This window comes from Danaus plexippus, chromosome Z (genome assembly GCF_018135715.1).
Source record: "Danaus plexippus chromosome Z, MEX_DaPlex, whole genome shotgun sequence".
Lineage (NCBI taxonomy): Eukaryota > Metazoa > Arthropoda > Insecta > Lepidoptera > Nymphalidae > Danaus > Danaus plexippus.
In genome coordinates, this window is record NC_083559.1 from 14687215 (window position 1) to 14712356 (window position 25142).

General features: G+C 30.6%; 3 protein-coding genes across 4 annotated transcripts; 1 reads left to right on the forward strand and 2 right to left on the reverse strand.

The window, feature by feature from the left end:
* Positions 1 to 3250: 3250 nt before the first annotated feature.
* LOC116777755 (nucleolar protein dao-5-like) lies at positions 3251 to 14360 on the reverse strand. 2 transcript variants are annotated; one of them, XM_032671463.2, is made up of 15 exons: positions 14173 to 14360; positions 13883 to 13996; positions 13601 to 13819; positions 13313 to 13470; positions 12901 to 12991; positions 10356 to 10397; positions 9938 to 10031; positions 9531 to 9615; positions 9276 to 9457; positions 8907 to 9123; positions 8264 to 8338; positions 7497 to 7689; positions 7243 to 7419; positions 6676 to 6842; positions 3251 to 5764 (listed from the first exon to the last, which is right to left on the reverse strand). In XM_032671463.2, the coding sequence occupies exons 2-14, from the start codon at positions 13986 to 13988 to the stop codon at positions 6676 to 6678; spliced, it is 1806 nt and encodes a 601-aa protein (XP_032527354.2). In that variant the 5' UTR covers positions 13989 to 13996; positions 14173 to 14360; the 3' UTR covers positions 3251 to 5764. The 2 variants fall into 2 exon arrangements, with proteins under 2 accessions (XP_032527354.2, XP_032527353.2); XM_032671462.2 differs by having other exon boundaries at positions 14152 to 14360.
* A 524-nt stretch (positions 14361 to 14884) lies between these two features.
* LOC116777860 (cellular tumor antigen p53) lies at positions 14885 to 21131 on the forward strand. The gene is made up of 8 exons (XM_032671610.2): positions 14885 to 15039; positions 15276 to 15318; positions 16976 to 17039; positions 17174 to 17272; positions 17380 to 17560; positions 18212 to 18434; positions 19673 to 19877; positions 20121 to 21131. Exons 1-8 carry the CDS (start codon positions 15027 to 15029, stop codon positions 20301 to 20303), a joined length of 1011 nt encoding a protein of 336 aa, XP_032527501.2. The 5' UTR covers positions 14885 to 15026; the 3' UTR covers positions 20304 to 21131.
* A 3000-nt stretch (positions 21132 to 24131) lies between these two features.
* LOC116778020 (peptidyl-tRNA hydrolase 2, mitochondrial-like) lies at positions 24132 to 24870 on the reverse strand. Its single transcript, XM_032671861.2, has 2 exons — positions 24593 to 24870; positions 24132 to 24515 (listed from the first exon to the last, which is right to left on the reverse strand). The coding sequence occupies exons 1-2, from the start codon at positions 24710 to 24712 to the stop codon at positions 24150 to 24152; spliced, it is 486 nt and encodes a 161-aa protein (XP_032527752.2). The 5' UTR covers positions 24713 to 24870; the 3' UTR covers positions 24132 to 24149.
* Positions 24871 to 25142: the final 272 nt, after the last annotated feature.

Genomic DNA, 25142 nt, shown 5'->3' on the forward strand with positions numbered 1-25142 from the left:
TTAAAACCTATTGTGATTATCGTCGACCATCGCTTGCTAAGTTTCTTAGATAGATATATTCCGTTCACTTCTGCCTGATCGAATCTTCATTGGACGTCGTTTTTACATTTCTAATTCTTTTTTATACAATAACGAACACGCCGGCCGTGACGTAGATGTGTGCATAATCTTGAATCTTAAACTCAGTCACTGCTCAGTTTTTTTGGGATACGTCATAAAATTATTCGTAGAAATATATTCGAGATTTCAATAATTAGCGCCAGGTAACTTTAGAAACGCTCGCACGAAAATAATTTATTTGAACATTTTAGACCAACCAGCTCAAAATTAAGTGTCATTGAAAATATTTCAGTTACATAATCGAGAAAAAGTCTGTCATAAAAATTTGATCTTCAATTACGTATCATTTTGAACATTAGGAGTCCTGCTATTTGGATATTAAAATTATTTACCAAAAAAACACGAGGGCGATAGCTGAGCCAGTATAAGACATATAATAATAAATGGTTCTAGCAATACACCTGCCGTTCCACGGTCGTTTATTGTTCTTAATATTTATATTTGCATTTTCATTAATGGAATTTTAATTAATGCAGATATTTATCGTCTTTCATAAACTCATTATTTTATTGTAACTAACGCTTTTCTCCTACAACGCGATTTTATATGTGATCGTGTGTTTAGAATGAAAATTAAATATAGTTGTTCTTATAGCAAAATTTAAAAAATAATATAATATGAATTTTTTAGATAAAAAATTTTTGGCAGCGAAAAATCGTTACCAACTTCAACATGGCGTAGCTTTTAATATAGTGTTCGTAACAAATTGTGTTTGACTCGCCAGTGCGTCCAAAAAGTTTCTTAATACTAGTAAGAGACGAACTTAAAGATAAAAATTATATCATTTAAAACATATTTAGAAGTCAAACTGTATAATTATTAACAATTATATTAGTATTGTTATTTATTAATTTTTAACATGACGGCGTCACAATAAATAAAACCATTTCATTTAGGAAGTAAAAAAAAAAGAATCAAGGATGGCAAGACACGTGAAGATTTTACATGTAATTTATTTTCACATCTCAATATAAGATATTGCATAAATTGTGTAACAGTTTATATATATATATATATATATATATATATATATATATATATATATATATATATATATATATATAACTAAATTATGTAGGTTAATGAGTGACAGCGTTATACATTTTTCATCACCTTGTATAGTCATGTGACTGCGTTCGACATGGCAACGTTCGGACATCGGATGATACTCATTAAAGCACGTTTCTTTTCATCTATGATTTATATGATTCGAGTAAAAAAAATATATTTTTAATTTATTCTTATTGGATTTAATGAATTAATGATTGTGAAGAATTAAATTATATTTTTTTATACATTATACGTAAATACCAATTAAAGTCCACAGAATTGGTATTTAAGTGTGCTGCTCGATACTGTTATTCATAAACAGTTAATCATAGCGTATTATCCCATTTCGCACTTACGGTAAATGTTATCTATATATATATATGAAATTGAAGTGTCTATCTGTGATTTTGAATAATGTAAGTTTGTTTTTCAAGTACTTAATGTTATTTATATCGCGTTTAATCATTAACAATATTTTCAATTAATTGTTTGTGTTTCTGTTTGTATAGAGAACAATTTGTGGAGCGATTTATCAAAATATTTATCAAGAAATAACGAGGGCGTCTATGAAGGAATGTTTGAAAAATCTAACTAGTTTAATAACTAATGATTTAAGATTCCATAATATATTAATATTACTTAAAAAAATACAATAAAATACAACTACGTTGATAATATTTAAAATATGGTTAGAATAATTCATAAATCAAAATATTTTATTTAAAGAATTGGCATATGTGTAAAAATTCGACACAATATTTCTATTATTCTTTTCTATAAGAATGGCAACAACATCCTATACGTCATTTTTGTTTGCTTATAATAATTAATTAGAATACGTGAATGTTATGTAATACAAATATTTATTGTGGAAACAAAATATAAATTTAAATCTTTCATAAGAAATATACAGGTGACAAAACTGTATTGAACATAAACCTCCGTACCTATAATTACGATAAATTGTTTAACGATAAAAATCTTTGAATTTCCCATTTAGTACTTTTACCCGAGTGATTAAATGATTTTCATAAAAATTTAGATAAACATCAACTGGCGCTATCTTGTTTATCTTCGACATCTATAAATCGGTAATCGTTGTTGTCATCACTATCATAACCATCTTTGAATTTCCCATTTAGTAATTTTTCGTTAGTAATGAAGTGATTTCTATGAAGAAATGATAAATTTCGACTGCCACTATCTTGTTTATCTTCGACGTCTATGTGTCGATGGAAGCACGTATCCTGTTAATTGAGTTTTGATCTAATATTGTTTTCGCCCAGATCGAACGAATGAAACGGACATCGGAAGTCAAAATCTCTAAAAAAAATACATTGTTACACTTCATGCTAAGACACAGTGTGTTTATCTTAACTGATATTGATATTCTTGTAGTTTTCATTTTATAACCATACCTTAGTAACTTTGTTTATAGCAACATTTTTCATGACTCGTTAATATTTCAACTGTGTAGCGTTTTATTTTTTTTTTCTTAAAATTATGGAATAACTTAGAAGTAAAAAAACGACATTGACGATTAAAATTCGAAAAAAAAAGCTATCAACGCTATTTTGATCGTAATAAACAAATAAAACGATAAACGAAATGTATGTTTTTTTTTTAAATATCGATGCACATATCGACTTTGGCGTTACACGTTTTTATACAGCCAAGACGAACGTACGAAGAAGGTTCAATATAAATACCTCTTTCTAAGTGTACGTTCGTATTTATAAGAATGTTAACGTTTAAAAAGTCACATACGATGTTATAGTTTACATCTCATAAATATTACATTATAATGGCATGGATAATAATTTCACAGACGTAGCCTGTAACGTATTTATTGTTTAAGAAAAACAATGAGCACATATCAAACAAAACGTGTCTCCGCTACGACACTCACCGTGAAATCCCTCGCTGTCAACTGAAGGTTACTTACTACTGGTTCTATTACATAAAATAGTAATAATGAAACGTTTAACTATTATTAAGAACTGTTTTAAAATGTCTGAACAGGCGAATATTAAGTACTATCACAGCTAAATGAAAATAGAACACAAATAAAACAACGCCGTTGTATAATAATTATTTTTATTTTAAAAATACTTTTGATTAACTAATCAAATTGCGACACTACTTCCAGAAGTTTCCATTCACACACATCACTTTTGATTACAAACTTAATAAAAAGAAAATGATGTAAAAAAATAAAGAAAGTTGTTAGTAAAGAGAACAATGTGAATATAATGGAGTTATAGTGAAAAAATATATAATATCACCAATGGATCGGATAAATATATGAAAGACTTAAAAAAAAATAAGTAAACACCATAGACTATGTTAAGGATTCTGACCACAGATAATATATACCATTTGCATTGAAAATAAAACCCCTATGAGTCTCTGAAAAAAAAAAACAAAATAAATAAATAAAAAAAAAAACTAATGTATTTATATAATGTATATAAAACAAATGCCCCGAAATGTCTTCTGTTTGTAAAAGCATGTTGTATTTCTACTAATAAACTACACGTAATTCTACCCTTACATAGCTTAATGTCGGCAACATACTAAGTCCTAGTGATTTTTTTTTTTAATCTTATATCCCATCAATAAAATCACTCGCACATTCCGCCCGGGTATAAAAATATATTACAAGCGATTAAATAAAAATGAAAACACAATCATTGAATAGCATCTTTCCTTAAAACTAATATCATATTTTAAAATATATAGATGACTAATATAAATGCGACCACTATAAAAAGGCACCGGATTGTTATACATAAACTCCGAAAAAAAATGGGTCCGAGTTAAAGTGGTCGTCGTATGGTAAAACAAACACATCTAAATATCATACAAATACATGTAACTTAAACTATTTTATCTATTATGTACAATTTTTTTAATTTTCTCATATATTTTATGATATTGTGATTGTCCGTTACTAACACCATACAATATACGCTAAATTATTGCATAATATCTTGTTGCCGTAATTTAAATAGAATATATATATTTTTTAAGTATGATTTTTTTTTTTTGCGATTCGAAAAATATGTATACATGTATTTAAAAAAAAAAATTACATATCAACATGGAAATTATGTCTTTTAGCGACGCATAAATCCGAAAAAAAAAATCGATAATTTATCTCGATTGTTACACATCAATCGATTATTACAAATGGAACAATTACATTCCCGTTCACAATATAATCATCTATTTCTTTTTTAATCTACAACAAAAATAACATTTGTATCGCATTAAAACATATCTATAATATAATAAAATTATTACATGGAAAAAAAAAAAATAATATTCTTTCCGTTACATACTGTTCGAATTTTGAATGTAACGCAATTAGTTACATTAAATATAATAATAATTCGAAAAAATAATAATATAATCCTGCAAACGCTCGACACTCGAATAACATATGTTTAGTTTGCCATCAATCACCAACGGCTGTTATTTACAAAGCTGTACCAATCTCACGAGCCTGTACAAAAATAAGGGACACACATTGTTTACCTATCATTAAAACGTATCATATGTACAATGGCTAGTTAAATCACTATCAAAACATCTTGGTGTCACCGTTTCATTGATACACTAAGAATAATCCATAAGAACTACTGTATAATTATTATTATTATTTAATTTTTATTTTTTTTTCATCGATTCTTATATAAACCGAAAAAAAAAAAAAATTTATTACAACATATATTCTGCTATTAAATGAAATACACACACTTAGCATTACATTTATTTCCATAATTATTGTATTATAGGCACAAATGAACGTTATGCCGTTGTTAGAAGCTTTCATTCACTACAACTATATATAAAACGAGCGAGGGGTTTAGTCCTACAATTCAATTACCATTCGACGCGGTTACATTTAAAATATATAGTTATATATAGTTATATATATATATATAAATTTATCACTTAAGGGACACGTTATATAATATAAAAAATCAGCTCATAATTTATCAATAATATATTTATAATAATGCTTACTGCTTAGTTTATACTCGATATTTGACTATTGATTTAAATGATTTTCATATATATATATATATGTATGTATGTATATATGAACCAAATAGAAAAAAAGCTGCCGGATATAGAAAAGCGAATCATTAAATGCATACTTCTCGTACGACGTGTTTATTATACATATATATATATATATTTTTAAGAAAATTATCTCTATATCTCCGAGATATTAAAATAATAAAATTTCCATAGCAAATTAATATTTTAAATTTTTAATTATAATTATATCTTACTGTTACTATTTATAAAACAATTTTTTTTTTGACGCCAATAAATATGTGCATTTTCTGGTACGGAACCTAAGTAGGGGAGTCTATCCTGGCCTTCGACTACATCTATATATGATAAAAAAAATTTCGACGCACCGACCTAAAATTAGTAGGAAATCAAGCGAGCACGCCTGCTAACGCTAGTGTTACCTCCGTCGAAGCACTTTCTAGAGGTTTCGAGTCCGTTCTACGCTATGAACGTTACTGGCATAGTTATTGTCCGTTCGAAATTACCAGGCTCACACCCATGACACCTGAAACGATGGTAGAAACAGATAATTAATATTACACGACAAATAATACAGATAATAAAAAAAAATTGGTCCATTAATCGTATGCCAGAAATGTCTCACATGATTTTGGCGAAGAGCTGATCTATTATATTACCGGACTGACAATGATCAGACATAGCCGACAACAACGCAACGAAACTGTCTATAAAATGAAAATAGTCACACCGAAATCGAACGATCCGTTCTATCGTGAACTACGACGCCACAGATATCAACATCAAACTTATGACATCCAAACTTTTGCGTTTAAAAAAAAATGTTTGATGATGATCTACTAACAAAAAAATATTTACATTCATACTATATATATGATATAAAAAGGTATATTGGATAGAAAAAAAATCGTTTAATAAACATAGTTTATCTTAATCTTTATCGTGGAAAAAAAAAACACGAACTGATACGATTGTCACGTGGTCAGTGTTCCCGTGGACCACTGCCTCCTAATAGTGACGCTGCCTTCATAGACTTCAAATAAATAATATTATGAATGAAAATAATATTATTTCCTTATTGCTACTCGTATTTTATTGTTATAAAAAACTGCATACTCCCGACTTTTTCCGTTACCTCGCAGCAACCGCGATCACGGCATAAAATACGCGGAGCAATCAGAAACAATAGTTTCATATAGATGAATACTTGCGAAAGTCTTAGATCTCATTGAATAGTGTTATATAACAGCGTTTCTCAAAGTGTGCGACAACGCCCAAGGTAATGTGTGACCCAGAGAAAAAAAACGTCCAGTGTGTATAGGCCCGGGATGGTTTGTAAATACATATATCTAGTATAAGTTACAGTCATTTCAGTAGGTCAAACTGAAATGGATATGATGAGTTTGGGAAGCGCTGTCAAGTTGTATATGCTCATACCTAGTCTGAGTCGGAGTCATCGTCGACCCTCTCCCTCAGTTTGGACAGTGTACGCCTAGCAGCCGGTGTTCCATCCTCCTCGTCCGATGATATCACTATACGCTGCCTAGGCTTAACACCCGTCGCACCACGTGTCATGCGACGAGCTGAAGACTCACTCTCCACCTCTGTAACGATATCCCACAATTTCAATATATATATATATATATATATATATATATATATATATATATATATATATATATATATATATATTGGTACTTCTCAATAAAACAATATAATAGTGTGGGGAACACACATTTAGTTTAAACCGGACCTTTAAATTCCCGAACGCACTCGAAGTGACGTTTAGGCTATGACATTTGTTTTGTACACTTTTACGCGGGAAAGTATTTTGTCGACGCGACTTGTGTCTTTGTAAATTGAAATTTAACTTGTTTAAGGTGTTTTGCTTAAAGATAATAATTAGTTTGTTCTAGTTAAGGTTTGATATGTTATTTAAAGGTACTGGCTTTATAAGACAACTATAATTTTTAATAGTTAGAATCTTATAATATATTACATTACCGTCGTCATCTTTGTGTTTAGCGCGAGCCTCTTTCCTAGCCAGTTTCTCTTGCTCCCTCTTGTCCAGCTTGGCTTGTTTCAACGCTTTACATTTCTCCAACGTCGGCTTCCCTTCCAGACCGGCAGCTATGAGCAGATCCAGCATCTTAGCCACACGCTCCTTGTTCTTTGTGCATCCTGTATGTATAACATACATTTAATTAACGAAAATTCTTATTATCATAACATAATATTCTTGTATGGTTTGTATTTACCTTCAACGAGTTTCTTATAGTCGAATCTAATACCGGCCGCTTTGCAGAACTTCTTCATATCCGTGATACCCGGCTGGCGGAGTTCCGGCGGGACTGGCGGCCTACCTCGGCGGCCACTTCCGCTACCGGGGGCTCGTGGTGACGCGTTCTTGGAGCCCTTAGGCCGTCCAGGACCACGCTTTAGTGGCATATCCTGAGGGTATACACTATTAATGAACGCTCCGATACAATCATTATAATTCATTAATAAGGCATTATAACTACGGTATAATCTTTAAAACAGCAAACGGTTTATATATAGTTATGTATTTCAGATATAAATTTCTGACACCATACATACATACATAATTGTATGACTATATTAACATAATGTCATTAATCTGATCTTTTGACATTCTAATACCAAATATAGTTCAAGGCAGATAACATAAACACATACACTAGGCAATTATACTGAAGGAATTAATGAAATAGAGAGAAACTATTCTAAAATATATATTCACAAGTGGGTGTCGAACCTGTTAATACACACACACACACACATTTTTTTTATTTATTTATTGGAAATAGTTACACCATCGACTTATCACTAACACATTCACTTAGCAGTAGATACAGGATATTAAATCTAGGTGAATAAATCATTACAGGTGTAAACAACATTGAAATATATATACATATATATATATATATACATATATATATATATATATATATATATATATGTCATGTGGTCAATTAAATGGTTGTTATATGTGTCTGCTTACATCATCACTGTCCTCGGAGCCGCTGCCTGATGAACCAGATTCATCATCTGATGATGAAGAATCCACTGTTGTCACCTGAAATTAATTCAATGCATTACAATATAGCTACAGAACATATAATATTTGTAGACTTAGATGGACAATATATATATTGTCAATACAATACTATAAGTACCAGCTTAGATTGTTCCGAGACTTCTGGATATGATTTTTAAATATATCTTTTATGGTAATGATTATATATAAAGATGGGTAAATATTATTCTAAGAATGAGGGTAGGTAAATAATATGTTAGGATGGTAGGTTAAGGGATGTCTGTACTATTAAATTGGTCGAATGAGGAATAAAAAGTGTAAGGAGCTATAATGTTAAGATGTATTTTTTTTATTCATCAAAAATAGTCACATGTAATATGTAACATGCTAAATCTCAGTTAATATTAAATTCTGATGCTAAAATTACATATATATGCACATTAAATATATTTTTCTGTAAACACAAAAATCTAATAACCATCTAAAGCATTGATTCTTTGGAGTATTCCGGGGAAATTAACAACCAACATCACCTATATATATACCTTGAAATTTTCTTCTGTATAAAAAGTTATATGTTATGTGGTATATAGTACAATTGCCTCACCTCTCCAGAAACAACACCTCTGGCCTGCATCTTCGCTGCCGCTAATTTTGCTGCTGCAGCCTTCTGAGCAGCGATGTGAGCAGCCTGACTCGCCAGCCTCTCCCTCTCCGCGTTAGCGTCGTAATAGTTGTACAGCACCGACAGCGGCACCGGAACGTCGCCGAAGTAAACCTCGTTGGGAATGTGGGATGAATCCAGGCAATCGTCGCTCCATCGCCTATAGAGACAGAAAAAAGAAATATAGTTGTCCTTGGTCGTTATGTGAGTACTTGATAGGAACGAGACAGACTCGTTATAAGGAATATTTTCACCTCGTCCTATTAACATGCTATTGGTGAGTATGCTTATAGACATACATATATTCCATACCTCCTGAACTGTATCCCTGAGAAGTCCTTTCTGAATGGCCTGACAGCGTACTGGTAGGAGGGTAGGCGTGGTCTGGGCGCCGGGGCTCTAGGGACTGGGGCGGCGCCCCGCGGCCCCGGAGGCCTAGCGCCCGGGGGCTTCGGCTTGTTTGTCGAACCTTTCGGACGACCGCGCTTTTTCGGCTACAAATTTATTATTTATTATATTAGTGTAAAATGGTTGACAATTTATGTATCTACAAGTGACAATCGGTACCTCTAATCCGGGAGTCGTTATTTTCCCGGGAGTGAGTCCAGGTTTCGCCGCCTCCGGACTACTGAAAGGCTTCCTGTCGTCTTCACTGTAACCAATTTTTTATATATTTAACTTTATCAATATTATTGTTGACAAATGTCCCAATTAGCAAAGATACGAAAAGATATTTGTAAAGTACATTTTCAAAAGTCCTTGGTTGTGAGAATAATATAAATTTAATCCAAATATTAAGATTATACGTTATTTTATCCGGGATAGAATATTTTTCATATTTTACTCAGTGAAATATTTATATGCATATTTTCCTATTAATCTTCTATTCCTTTATAAGACATATTTTTAAAAGATTTTTTTATCTGATATTTTATATATATATATACATATAATTAATTTAATTGTATATTAACCTTTTCTCAGAAGGTGCTCCGGGCAGTTCCACAGGTCGTACCATTTCCTTTCCCACTTCTAGGACGCCTTCCGCTTTACCAGCCTCCGGAAATACTAAATAAGATATATATCTTAAACACGTACATATATAGTAGTTATTAATTTATTATTTTTTATATAAATTTAAAATAGCTGTTAGGATCGAGTGTCCAAAATATGTCCAATTTCAATAAAAAAAAAAATAGGAATTTCGATAATTTGACCTATGTACATATATCGTAACGGTATTTACAAAAAAAAATATATATATATATAATCAAACAAAATATCAACAAAACTGCTTTTTTTTAAATTTATTTTTATGTTAACATAAAAAAACAATAGTTTTTCATAAAAAAACATTAGTTTTTCATAAATAGTAAGAGTGCAACAACTCACCGTGCGCTTTATCAGCTTCGATTCTAACTGGCTGACATAGATCTGAAAGAAGAATTAATATTTAAGACTCTCACTGAAACATTTTTAACCGACATAGAAACTAGAGGTTATTTATATATAACATTTAATATTATTGTTTATATACACATTTGAAGATATAAGAGAACAAGAAAAAAATTAATTGTTTTGAAAATTATAATTTCTTATCTAATTCTATTAAATATTTAAAAATATAATTTGGTATAAATTAATAGTAATTTACATAAACGACACTAAATTACATCATTGAATTGACGTTTATTGTATAATCTTTGGCCGCCATTTTGGTTTTGGCGCTAATTTTTTTTTTTTTTGTTACAATTACAAAAAAAAATATATTATTGGAACCGGTGTATGGATTCAGTGTCAAAATGTTGTCTATCCAAGACGTATTAAGTTTTCGATAAAATAGTGAAACTATCGTCGGAATTAAACCTTTGAAAATTAGATATTAACATAAATTATTTGTGACAGACTCACTCCCGGACGTTCATATACATTAATCACATGTAAAATTAATATCATTGTACCAATATATTATAATTTCTGATGTAATTCATATTTAAAATTAAATTTATTATCAAAAATTATAAGCCAAGGATACACACGATACTGTCATATTTTTTATTTATTTATACAGATGCAGATACGGTGATGAATCCTCCAGGGAATACATCATGGGTTGCTGGTTAAGGTTGAATGTGTTGGCTTCAAATAATTTAAAGAGTTCAATATTAACCTTATTTGTTTGAAATTTTTTTTATATATATATAATCTGTGCTCTGATAACATCCTTATAACACTTGAACCTGTTGACAGGTGGAGTGTTTTTTTTTATATAGTACAAAAAATAGTGGAATTAGACTCTAATGTCGGCTGTTCTCATTATTACCACACAATGAATAAAAGTTCATAATATTCAACTTTCAATTATTTGTTCTTTCGTAAAACAAACTTGTTTGAACTAATTTTTATTTGATTTTTTTTTACTGTATAATGCAAATACACATAGTTATTCATCTTGTCATCTAATTAAAAAAAAAATATTAAAAAAAAAGCCTAGTAGTTCTAGTATCTAGACATTACAAATTTTTAATTATTTTCACCGAGTCCTTGTTAAGCAACATGTATCTGAGGGTATTGAGTCAAATTTGAAACATAGAAAAAAACTCATTAAATCATTACATTGTCTGATGTTAAGCGGGATATAAACATCTTGTACATACCGACTTACAATTCTAGAAGACAAAATACAGAAGAGAAATGTAGTCATAAATGTATTATTTACTAATTGATATTGTACGAAGATTCTATATGAGGAAAATCAACAGCCAACAAACTGACTGAACGAGGATAGAGTGTTGTGTGGACACCAGGACATCACCGCAGACCCGGCATCAGTGTGGGATGAGAGATGGGAATGTTGGAGATACAGTCACTAGCACAAGTGGTGAGCACCAAGCAGACACTGCTGTGACTTGGTGCTAATGTTAGTTATAGGCTACAATAAATTCATTCAAAGACAGAACTTTACTATACACATTACACATTTAATTGATTGATTTTGATTATAAAAATAAAGCTATCCGGCAGAATAATATATTAAAAAACTATTTCTAGACTGTACTTAATGCTTATAATATTTTTGACACATAACCTATACATATTTGCAAGTATAAGTAGTCGCTATACAGAGCTTGGTATCAAGTGAGAATGAGGGACGGATTAAGGTCTTTTTAATACTGATTTAACATAACATTTAATTTCTTGTAAGAATGTGAGTAAAATATATGTAAAAAGTAAGACATTGGTATGATTCGGCGCAACTAAGTCATTCGCAAAAAAAAAAAATCATCTCTTATATAAACGGCCAGCGGTAAATTTACTTATATGGTATAAGACATAATAAGATTATTCAGGAAAATCAGCATCAGATAATGTAAATTCTGACTATTTTATTGGATAATCAATATAAATAAGTTGAAGCTATTTTCACAATCAATGTTCAGTCCACAAATATCAGGCTAGTCTCTAGTTATATGTAACGATAATACATACCGACAAAACTTTTGTTTTATGTATAAGAATTCTTATTTCTTATTGAACGAAATCAACAGATTTAAAACATGTACTGTATAAATAAATGCCTCTTCATTTAATTTCACATTTTTCTATGTTTTCCCCGTAAATGTCAACGAATGAAGTTTTTTCATACACATTTGAAAGTGTAAAATAGATTAAGTATTAATCTTGTTTACTCTATATATAAATGTTGATGTTCTTTTTTGTATTTAATAAAACTCCTTCTATTATACTTTTTTTTTTAAAGTCCGTGTTCCATTTAAAAATTAGACTAAGGTTTGACATTTTCTTCCAGGCTTTACATTCATTCAAACATTTTTAGTGACAAATCTAAATTTGGTTGTTGTTTTAATGTTCGCAAATGGTTAAAACATTGCCAAAATATCATTCTCAAATATCACTAGAAGAATCCAATGTAACTTACCATGGGGTTTCTCCATACCAGGTCTGTGTAGGTCGTCGGGTTTGAAAATATCCGTTTTAATTTTGATTTTCGGTTGATCTAAATCACCCACCTGCAAGTAGTTGTCACAACCAACATTATTTGTGTCCAAAACACTGCCATGCTTCTATATATCATTATATATATGCATATGGTGTAAGTACAAATAACACACAATATCTAAAATTGTTTGATTACTATATAAATTTTGATATACAATCGCAAGACTCACTTATTGGCAACAAAATTAACTTATTAAATATTAACATAGCAAAACAAAAGCTGAGCATAGAGAAATGTATGAGAATGAAGTTGACTGCATTAAGTCTTTAAAGATTATGATGGGATATAATTTTTTATATATGTATGTACAGTATATCTCTAAAATACTTACCATCATCTCGTTCTCTGGATGCTGCCTCTTCTGTGGATCAGTGGGTTCCACTTTAATCTCTGGCTTGAGTTGTTTGATATCAAGGGGCTTATCTAACGGTAGCAGGTGGGGTTGCGGAGGCCATGCTGGTTTATGCACAACATCTCCATACCCTTGAACTGAAACAAATGGGTATTATCGATTAGTATCAAGTGGAAATTTTCATCAAATATAATGTTTGTTTACATAAGAATATATAATGATATAAACTACAAAACAAAGAACTTTTTATGGTTTGCTATTACTGACCCATATGTGTTTGTGCCATATGTAGCTGCGCCTGTGACGGTTGTTGAGGAAACGTCTGATGATGGGCGTAGTTTTGATGGGCGGGCGGAGCGTACGAGAGGTTTTGGGGAGCGTAGCCCCCCGGCGGTGGCGGCCCGTAGGCAGCAAACGCATCCGGCGGAGGATAGTGCGTGTTGTAGGCACCGGCGTACGGCTGGTATGGAATCTGATGCCCATTATCTAGAAAACATACACTATAAAGATGCGTTGCGATTTCCCGCGGAAAAGTCGTAATATACATACCTATGTAATTAAGCGGCAATCCATTCCCTTGAACGACGCCGTGCCCAGGCTCACCCTCCATCCGTAGCCGCTTTTGGTTCATAGCCCTTTCTGCGTCATAATTCATCTTGGTCACTAAAATCAAACCACTTTTATAGATGCACTATTCTTAACTCACAAATACACAATCCCATTTTCATAATAACCAAATAAGATGTAATAAACTGTTTCGTGTTAACTATGACAGACGCCAACCGGACGCTAGCACTAAACACAGGTTATATGCTTACCAAAAGCAAACATAAGCGTACCTTTGTTGAGCCCTGATTGTTATTGATTTTAGAAAATATAATCACTTATGTCCTTCTTTACGATATATAGGTTCATAATAAAACACAATTATGAGTCAAAATAACTGTTGCATACAAAATATGCACTAAATTATCACTATAATGACAGTAAAATTAGAAAAAAACACAAGTGAAGCGGAGTTCATATATTTTTTCACCAACTTTTTGTATATGGTAATACATGTACACCAACTATATTATACACCCAGAGATTGAACAAACTATATTTAAAACCCTTTGTTTTTATAATAAAACATGAGAGTATTTTTGCTTTTATTTTATTGTTTAGATTTTTACGTTTTAAGGGAAAGGGTTTTTTTTACAGCATCACTTTTAAAAGGATAAAAACTAAGTGATTGATTCAATCACATTTTAAAGTTGAAATATATAACGTTAATATAAAAATAATAGTTAATTGAAATATAACTAAAAGTACTGGATCACCTAAAATATATTAATGTCCATTCATAAAAACCTTCACTATTTACAATCACTTTAAGAGAAATTAAATTAAAAGACTGACTTAGTTTGCATTTACAAGTTATGTAATACAATACATATAATTATTTCTTCATACTTACGTATTAAATTTTCTTTTTTTTTAAGAAAATTTATTTAAAATTTATCTATAACATATAATATTTTATATTCTGTATTCATGTTAACATCCTCATCCTTTCACCTCATACGATCCCTGCTTTACCGCATTCCACGGTTCCACAACAACTCAATGAGGTTGAATGAATATCTAATCCCAGAAAGTTAATATAGTTTTATTTGTGTATTATCTTTAATGTGCCCAATTGGTACTTACAATGGAGTGCCCGGGTACGTTACTTTTTCTTATAATTGCTGAAACAAATTTATTAATATATTAGAAAACACAACCAGAAATGTTAGCAAGAACTTCATTTACACAATTTGTTAAGTGCTGCAAATATTGTTTATAATAACTGGATATTAATATCTTAAACAAATTTCATGTTAATTCAGTTCGAATATTTACGTGCACTTTAAAGTTTATAATTGTCTGTATGAAAAAATTTTGAAATTATTTATTCCAGACAAATCTGAGAATATCGATGGGAATGTGGACACAAATGATTTGTGAGTACCCTTTCCTAAATAGTTTAATATGAAGCTTTTATTACTGGATGTAATGTAATCAATGGTTATTCTTAGTTTATATGGGCTCAACCTGTGCTTGCTGGTGCGAATTAAAAAAAAAATAATCATATTCAGTAATATTTTAAAAATATGGACGCCATTTTATTTTTTATTATGTATTTAATATTGATAAACCCTCATTAAATAATATAACAAACTGGTTAAGGATATCTTGTTCTATATAGTGATGTAGCTACAAAATTACTTGAAATCTGTTGATGAATATCTTTCACATCACTAACCATGGAGAAATCCTATATACAAAATTGAATTGTTCATAGTAGTAGTAAAATATAAAACAAAACTATTTTTTTAGGTTTTTTTCTTGTATTAAAAATATTATTGCAATTTTTATATCTAAATTTTAATAATGAAGTTGAATGTCTGTCAGTAATTAATTATATTATTATTCCTGCTGTGCATAGAATCTTAAACAAATAATTTTCATAAAACTGTATGTATCATAGGAGAATAAAAAATAAACCGCAAAAGCGATTGTTTTCTCTATATTGCGAATATTTATGACAAAGTTAATAATGCCTCGGCTCATTACAGCTTGATTTCATGTGTCATGCATCTTTACATAAAGTTATTTTAGCTTTCATAGTAGCAGTTAATAATAAAGATTTGTTTTTACTATAATTTTCTACTTTTGTTGAAACCTTTGAGATCTGAATAAATTATGCTGAATTGATGTTAGAATCGTTAGTATGTATGTATGTATGTTTGTTATTGTTTAAAACAGAAACTTCTGTATGGATTCCTATTAAATAACATGTTATGGAAGTAACACTTCACATGGGATTGCTATTTTATGGGTAATACATGAATTTAAACCTTTTATGGTGTTGCACCTAAATAATGACAATTGCTGGGAGCTGAGAATTTGAAAAAAAAAAAAAATTCAAATATAGGAAATAGCTGGCTGATATCAGCTTTTAAGAAAAAAAAAATATCTGAACAAAATTCTATTGTTTAAAGAATATGTTACACATATACTGATATAATGTTTCAAAGGATTGCGTCGTTGCGATATTATCATTTAATGACTTAGACTGTGCAAAAGTATTAAACAATTATTATGTGCTGGCGACTTGTGTGTGTAAAATTATAATTTTTATATTAATTTTAAGATAAAAATAATGTCATGGAAGAAATTTTTGACATACAAAGATTTTTTTTTGTTTAATGTAGTCCACATTAGTTAAATTTGAATCACAGATCATATTTTTGCTGACAAGTTTTTTTTATGTTTGGAATAATTCAGATAAAGTTTATTCTAACCAATATTTTAATTGGTTCGGTAACTTAACCTTTACTTTATAAGTTACAGCACATTTTGTTTATTTACCTTTACATTGCTTATTTACATATCTCTTTGTGCGAGGGCAAGGCGATTATTTTTTTTCTAAATATGATTAAAAAAAAAAAAACATTTTAATGAATTATTAATTTTAGAATACACACAGGCATATATATGTGTGTGTATGTGTGTGTGTGTAAGTTATATAATGATGAAAATCTATAAAACAGAACTACAATTCGTTATGTGTTATTTAATTTTAAACTATATAATATTGTTTAAACACCGTTTCAGGCCTAACGACGATCAGGTTCTATCTTTGATAACTGACGCAATGTTCGTCGACTCAATATTAAGTGTGAGTTTTTTTTTTATTTTTTATTTTATTTACATTAGAATGATTATATCACAAATAATAAAATGTGAAACGTTCAAAAATCTTGCTAAGTATATATAAGAATTATGTTTAATATAAAAAAAAATTAACAACAGGTTAATCCGCTTGGTCCACCAACGAGAGGAAATTTTGCCGGTGAGGCAAACTTTGAGATATCAATAGACGGATCACAAACCAGGAGAAAAAAGTTCCTAGTGAGAGATAATTATTTTGTCCTATAACAAAAATCAAAAGTGATGCCATTTTAAGATAAGATCTTTTCTTTTAATAAATTAAATATATTCTGTTTAATTATTTTCAGTTCTCGGCGAAACTGAATAAGATATATGTGGATATTGGTGTTGACTTTCCTTTGAAATTCAACTGGGACGCGTCCAAGTACCAGTACATGTATGTCAGAGCCACTGTCATATACTCAGACGCTGATCAGGCCCAGAAGAAGGTTGAGGCCTGCTACCAACATTCCTTTTACTCGAACACAGGTTGGTTTAAAAATAACAAAATTACATTAAGTAAGTATCAAATCCCAAAAAGTTATAGGAATTTCCAATACTAATGCCAAATCATATATACAAGTTACTAATACTAATTGGAGAAATAATTTTGCTTGTTCTGAAGTTGGTCCTATATATATATATTTTTTTTTTATATATAAAAATTTATGCCGTATAAGTTCTACTGTAACCTAATGTGTAATACTTGTTGGCTTTATATTTTCCTATTTTTATTTTCACTTGATTTTAACTTGCTAGTCTTTTGGAGGTTTTTAAGTTTAGTAAAGATGGTTACACGGGAATTGGGATTTACAATATAATGCCAGTTTCAGTATAATTAAAAAACAATATATGAATTCAATAAAAATTACAAACAATCAACATTATCCGAACACTTCCAATACTGAGATCTTTCTTAATAGACTAAAATTAACTCTCCTAATACCCAGGCCTTTCTTCAAACACTAAAATCACCTCTTGTAATATCCAGATATATATTTTAGTCTATGAATATCACCCCTTGTAATATTCACAGACTAAAATAAGTCCTTGCTATGCTCATTTTGTCGACCGTATATTACATTAACCACTGCCTTTTCCACACAAACCAGTTCTTACACCCAATTTAATTATAACCAGCAAACTCTGTGACCGGCCGCAACGTCCTCCGTTCCGGTCGCGAGCTGGGTGTACCGGATGTGTATTACTTCGGACGTGACGACGACCCGGACTCGTGGTATTCGGTCCTCGTGGCTGGGAATCCGTCCCTGGAACATCCCTACCAATTCGTCTGCAAAAACAGCTGCACGTCGGGCATCAATAGACGGAATATCGAAATAATATTCACGCTGGAAGATGCCTTGTAAGTTATATGTATCGGATTTAATACAAACTCGTTTAAACAGAGAGTGAGACGCCGGCCTCGCTGACGTCACTAACGCCACTGCTTCCAGTAGTTCCGTGATGTTCTAAATCGAATCCTCAATTCTTCTGAACGTTCTTGTATTTCTCGAAGATTCTTCACAGTCACGTTCCTCAAGGGACCGCGCTCACTGGTTTCTGCCGTATCTGTACCAGGAGTCAAACAGTTCTCTTCTCCTTACAAGCAGTCTTGGATTTCGTTTTCCTTGAACAATGATCGTGAACACCGATAAGTTATTTCCACGTTGCATACGTCATCAATGCTGATAGCGCCTATATATAATGCTCTGTATTCAACGTTAATTTTATCAATTAATAGCATTGTTTTTTAGTGCACAGGTAATAAAAGCTTCAGAGAGTCATAGGATAGGACATAATCGTTCTATTTTATGTGTAGGCTAAGGAACATTCAGAAGGAACATTCAATTTCTTCTCTCATGTTTCTTTAACTTAAATTCCACGTTAGATATTCGAATATCGCGAATGTCCTTGCCAAAGACGCAAAATTAGTCGTTTTAGGTCTGGATATATCAAAGACAATTTTTTTTTAAACTTCCTATCGCTGCTAAATTTTCTGGGAGTGTAAACTGCTCCCGATAATATTCGTGCACAATGAAATTTCCTGAATTATTTCGCGAGACCCAAAATTTTATTCTGAACTTATTATCAGGACTATGTTCTTCGATGTTTACATGGCAACATTATTACTATTTTTTTTTTGTCACAAATAAATGTCCAAAAAGCAATTAATTCATAAAATCCAATAAATTTATTGCATGTTAAATCTTTTTTTTTTTGTTTTATTTTTTTATAATAATTTAATTAGTATACATTCTTATAAATGAACTCACCAAGAACACATTTATGGGATTCCACTGAATTAAGTTGATTTAGTAGCATATATATGTTTTGATATAAAGATATAAATGCCAAGTAAATTAAAAAATATAAGATTTAGGGACAAAAGAATATCTGAATTGTATTATTTTATCATAGTGCGGATGCTTTAGGGTACTGATTGGAATCTTATTTCGTGGTCGGATATCCGCGGATACAGTAATCAAAACAGGTCAATCAAGGTCACCAACATGTCTTATCCTATAGAATCTCTGAAGGTCCTATTAAAAATAAAAAATCCTATTAAATATAAAATAATTATTTTAATTATTTAACCATCAGAGGAGTGGTGTTCGGCCGGCAGAGTGTTGGTGTACGGGTGTGTTCGTGTCCCAGGAGGGATATGAACAAGGATGAGGTTGCTATGGAGGAAACTGGTGTAAAGAGACCAGCCCCCTCACAACCAAACACAACCAAGAAGATAAAGATAGACGTGCAACACCAGCAGCAACAGCAACAACACGACACTGTTGTCACATTGCCATCGGTAGTAAATACATTTTATACTACAATTCACTCTAGAGTCTAGACTCACCATAAATACATATAAATTAATATTAGACCATATATGTCAACTGTAACTTTTTATATACAATGCCACATATATTCATGTGAGATGTAGTGAATAGATTATAGTAACTATAAAAAAATATTTCTATCAATATGATATCTAGAATGGCTGTATATTGTAAACCTAGTTCTAAAATGTTTTAAAAATATTAAATTCCAGTTATCCGTGGTTGGAATACCAACTGTGGTATCCGGTCTCCGTGTAATGCTGAGTATGCAGGAACAGGCTCTAGCCATAAAGACTGATAACTACCAGCCTGTGGATGATCTCATCAAATGTATAACTGATATGAAGAAATGCATAGATGACCTTGAGGATAAGCTGAAGGACAAACCGTCTTAAACCCCAATTTAATATTCCATTCGCAATGATAATATTTTGCTAAGTACTATTAATTTTACTAACCAGTGAGCCAGTCACTCAATACTTTCAGTATGTTAGCAGTAATATCTGTGACTTATTTTTTTTTTGGTTACAGATATATTATAAATGTGATTTTTCGTCCATTACTTAATTCTTCTTATAAGTTAAGTTACTTTAATTATGTCTTATTTCGTAAGGTTTATTATGTCGTTTTTTTTTTTTTGATATGACAGAATTTTTTTGTTGTTGTTTTTTTTACCATATGGTCACACTGAGCCATTGGTAGAAAAATTCGTCAGGAAAACTGGAATGACAGAAATTTTGTGCTATCTGTGCCATTTTTTTATTTTTATTCTAGACTGATAAAGAAAGGAAATTATTGACACTAAGCTGTGGATTGAGCAAACAAATCCTTATGTTACTTAATAAAAAAAAAATACTGATATTACATAGATAATATTCTACGTATCCTTTATTCGATTACACTCAACGACCAAAGCAACAATAATGTCAAGATACACCCCACCACTTATATTAAGATATTATAAGATATATTTTAACTAAAACCTTATATATATATATATATATGGACATTTTCAATATCCCAAGTGCCTTCAATACTACTGATTGGTAGCATTCTTGAATACTTTTATGTTTTGATATAGAAACTTTTTTTTATTTTTTAATTATGTTTTAGATTAAGAATTGTGTAAGTGACAAGTATGATTTTTTTTTTTTTTATATTGTATTCTTTATAGAAATGTGCCTTAATTAAGAATTGAATAAATTCTCATTGATTTAAGTATACAGAGTTACTTTACTTTAGAGTCTTTTCTTATATTTTTTTCCTAAAATTATGTATTTATATATATTTGCTATGTTATATAGAATTCCTCGCAGTGCTAATGACCTTAAATGTTCCAACAGCCGTTGTAACCTGTTAGACATTTTTCATAAATTTTTTTTATAACATGAGCACTTTTTAAATTATACAGAATATAGTAGAGGATTTTTTGTTTATTATTAGCTCTGAAGTGGTGTTTCAACGTATTATAAAAAAAATTATGACTGCTTAGAACACAATTAGTCTATTCGGAGAACCTATTAATACTAAGGTAAGGCATTCTGAGTTAAGACGAACAGTTTGCCGTAACACATTCAATAGTCTACCCTACTATGGTAATGTACGCAGATGACGTATGCAATACTATTAACTTTACGTATGTAGTGTGTCGAGAAAACTTAGAATAAGCACAGTAAATGACATCTTTGTTCCGCATTTTTTTTTTGTGTCACAAATACATCAGACATTTTTTTTTTATTGTTATAGATATTAACAAATATGGTGAGTATTTAATATAATTTTGATAGTTGCATAATAATATGTTATTATCTTTCAGGACAGTACAATGGAGTGGGTGAATCGGTAAAGATTCTGCTGGATAAGTACATTTTGTACAAGAAAATCAATTAATTAAATGTGTAATGTGTATAATAAAGTTCTGTCTCTGAATGGATTTATTGTAGCCTATAACTAACATTAGCACCAAGTCACTGCAGTGTCTGCTTGGTGCTCACCACTTGTGTTAGTGACTGTATCTCCCACATTCCCATCTCTCATCCCACACTGATGCCGGGTCTTCGGTGCTGTCCCGGTGTCCACACAACACTCTATCCTCGTTCAATCAGTTTGTTGGCTGTTGATTTTCCTCGTACAGAATCTTCGTACAATAGCTATTAGTCAGAATACATTTTTCTTCTGTATTTTGTCTTCTAGAGTTGTAAGTCGGTATATACAAGGTGTTGTCTGGAGGTAAGAAAAAGATTTCGTGATCATAGTATAACAGGACCTTCAATTTCCACATTATTAAATTTCTTTAAGGTAAATTATTGAAATGAGACCTAATAATCGTAATAATGTAAGTGTAGGTATATATAATATTTTAATTAATAAAAAATCTTCAAGGATTAATTTTTTTGTAGATAATTCTTAATTCAGAGTAATTAAATACCTCCTTATATATACATCAGTAATATAATATCTTCTATATAAAATTCTCGTGTCACAATGTTCGTTCCCGTACACCTCCGAAGCGGCTTGACCGATTCTCATGAAATTTTGTGAGCATATTGATTAGGTCTGAGAATCGGCTAACATTTTTCATACCCCTTAGAGATAAGGGTTGTCCACCCTTGAACTTTTTTTTTTTAATTTTTGAACGTAATTTTTTGTTTTTATTTTTTTATAATGTGGCATCAAAAAATACAATCCAAAATTTTTGCTTTTTTATCACCAACCCCTACTTTTTTATATATATTTAAACACAATACGAGTATATGTTTGTTTCGGCTAACATCTAAAATGGCTGAACCCCGTTTAACGGGACTTATTGGCAGGTAGCCGATGTAATAAAAAGTAGTTTAGGGTACTTTTTTTCAAGACCCCGAATGACCATCCCGAAATTATAAGTATATTATTATTTATATTATTTGGCTTTAAGTTTTATCATAGTTTCTTTTTTTCTTACGCAGACCGAGTCGCGGGTAACAGCTAGTTGTTTTTATATTTAAAACTGATTCTTGAAGGACCTACCAGTTGTCAAATTTATTCATGACGTAATGAGTATTAAAAAAATATACAATAGTGTTTATTGTGACACATAATTTTGTACAAATGGATTATGGCATGGGGAATCAAGCGTACAGCGCTCAACAGAACCCACATACAATTTAAACCGCGTACACACATATATAAGCGATTAAAACAAAATTGTATTTTTTCAATGAAAATAAACTATAGGTATATTTTGATACAAAATTACCTTGTCCCATCTATTAATATTATTTATGCCAGATAATTTATATACCTAATTCTCAACCAGAGCATGTATGTCACAAATTATAGGTACACAAGGAAAAGTGACTAAACGACAACGAAGAGAAATCGAGTTCTAAAAAAAAGTAATTTGTTTTTGATGTCAAGAACAATCAACAAAAAATTACGATAATATTCCAAATGTTGAAGACTGAAGAAATAAAAATCGTAATTTGCCCAATTCAAATAAAAATACGACTGATACAAATGATCATATAATTAAAAGGTCCCCAAGGATTGGTCGAGTCTTAAGTAGTAATTTAAACTGGCAACATTGTAGCAGAAGTAGTTATTTATAAGTTGTTAAAGAAAACACTCGTTCTATCGAGGCAAGCAAAGCGAGATGTTAACACTTGTCCGAAAATATTTAGTTATATGGTTAAATAAAAAGTGAAAAGGCTCGTTGATATTTTACTTATATATTTGTTTTAATGGAATGTCTTACAATAAATAAAATTAATTCATAATGATTTTTATAGTTGTTAACAACTTAAATTTCAACCACCATTTTGTTTACCTAAAGTTGTAACACATTTTAGTATAGGACTCTTATAAAACATTAACACCAATATAAGCACTTTACAAGAAGCAAAGTTTTTAAGCCTCCGTAATGACAATCTTTATACTTACTTAGCTACAGACCAAAACTAAAAATCAATAATAAATCAGGCTTTGTCACCAATTACTGTAAAATATGAGATAATTTTTGAAACAAATTCATCCTCTATAATGACTCTTTGGATTTAATGTATTTGAAATGTGAAAATTCTTACAAAATAATTAATTATCAAAATATTTAATAAGTTACATATTTCTTTATATAAATAATAATATAATTATTGTGTTAGGAAAAATCCCAAAATACTATGTTCTCACAAACTTACATACTTAAGACAGGCAGATATTGCAATAAATAAATAAAACAATGGAAATGAATCCTAATTTGTTTATTACAGGAGCTTCAAATGTCCGGTAACTTTATCGATTACATCTTTGGGTGCTGGACCTACACCCAACACTGTAATAGAGTTGGGTGCGATCTGTGTCCTTCCAGCATCCCTTATTAAAGACGTGATGATGCCCAATTTCTTGGCATTGTCCAAAATTTGTTTGATCTCATCTACTGAATCCGTTTTAACAGCTACTTTAGCTTGTCCCGTCTTCTGCCAATGCTTTAATCCTTCAGGATCCTTTTTGATTGCCTTCTCAAAGGCTCCAACAGCCGCATGACAACATTGAGCAGCCATTTTGCCTTTTCCCATTCCCAGGTCGGTTCGAACGACCAATACTAATTTATATTCGGAGTTGGATACAAACTGCGAGAAATTAAAATAATCTTTTCATTATGTAAAACGAACATAACACTGATTAATAAAATAATGTTAAATCTTACCTTTTTAACAGACTTTGCTGTATCAGAAAAGAGTCCTGTGTATTTTTTTAATGCAAAAAGAGATAAACCGAGGCAAAGGCCGCATCCTAACCCAGAAAGGAATGTAACATTTAATTCCATTTTCTTTTTGAACGTAATGATTACTTTGATTTAATAAATATATTATAAAATTCACTATCTTTTACAATTATATTTTGTTTTATTATTAATTTATGGATATTACACTTCCATAACCTAAAACGAATATAGGTTGACAATATGACAGAAAGGACTACAGATTTTTTTTACGTATGCTTTGGTGTCATTCACTTTGGAATTGTGGAATTTTTTGCTTATGTACACATTTGTATTTATTGAACGACTAAATATGTTTTCGGTTTAGGGTCTAGACATTTTTATATTTGATTAGTTAACTTGACACGGATTAATAAACAATAATTTGATATGCTTAGTTTTCAAACAAAAAAGGACTCATTAAATTCGTAGAAAATATATAAAAAATATTAATTGATAACTTTAAACCTTTAAAATTTAGCTCAACGTTACTTTA

Excerpts from the sequence above, each read along its gene's own strand:
- LOC116778020 (XM_032671861.2), bottom strand. The coding sequence starts at position 24,712 with ATGGAATTAAATGTTACATTCCTTTCTGGGTTAGGATGCGGCCTTTGC. Across the intron at positions 24,516-24,592 it reads CAGCAAAGTCTGTTAAAAAG|TTTGTATCCAACTCCGAATA; the intron begins GTAAGATTTAAC and ends AATTTCTCGCAG.
- LOC116777860 (XM_032671610.2), top strand. Across the intron at positions 15,319-16,975 it reads AATGTGGACACAAATGATTT|GCCTAACGACGATCAGGTTC; the intron begins GTGAGTACCCTT and ends ACACCGTTTCAG. Across the intron at positions 19,878-20,120 it reads CTGTTGTCACATTGCCATCG|TTATCCGTGGTTGGAATACC; the intron begins GTAGTAAATACA and ends ATTAAATTCCAG.
- LOC116777755 (XM_032671462.2), bottom strand. Across the intron at positions 9,458-9,530 it reads TAACGACTCCCGGATTAGAG|CCGAAAAAGCGCGGTCGTCC; the intron begins GTACCGATTGTC and ends ATAAATTTGTAG. Across the intron at positions 8,339-8,906 it reads GAGGTGTTGTTTCTGGAGAG|GTGACAACAGTGGATTCTTC; the intron begins GTGAGGCAATTG and ends AATTAATTTCAG.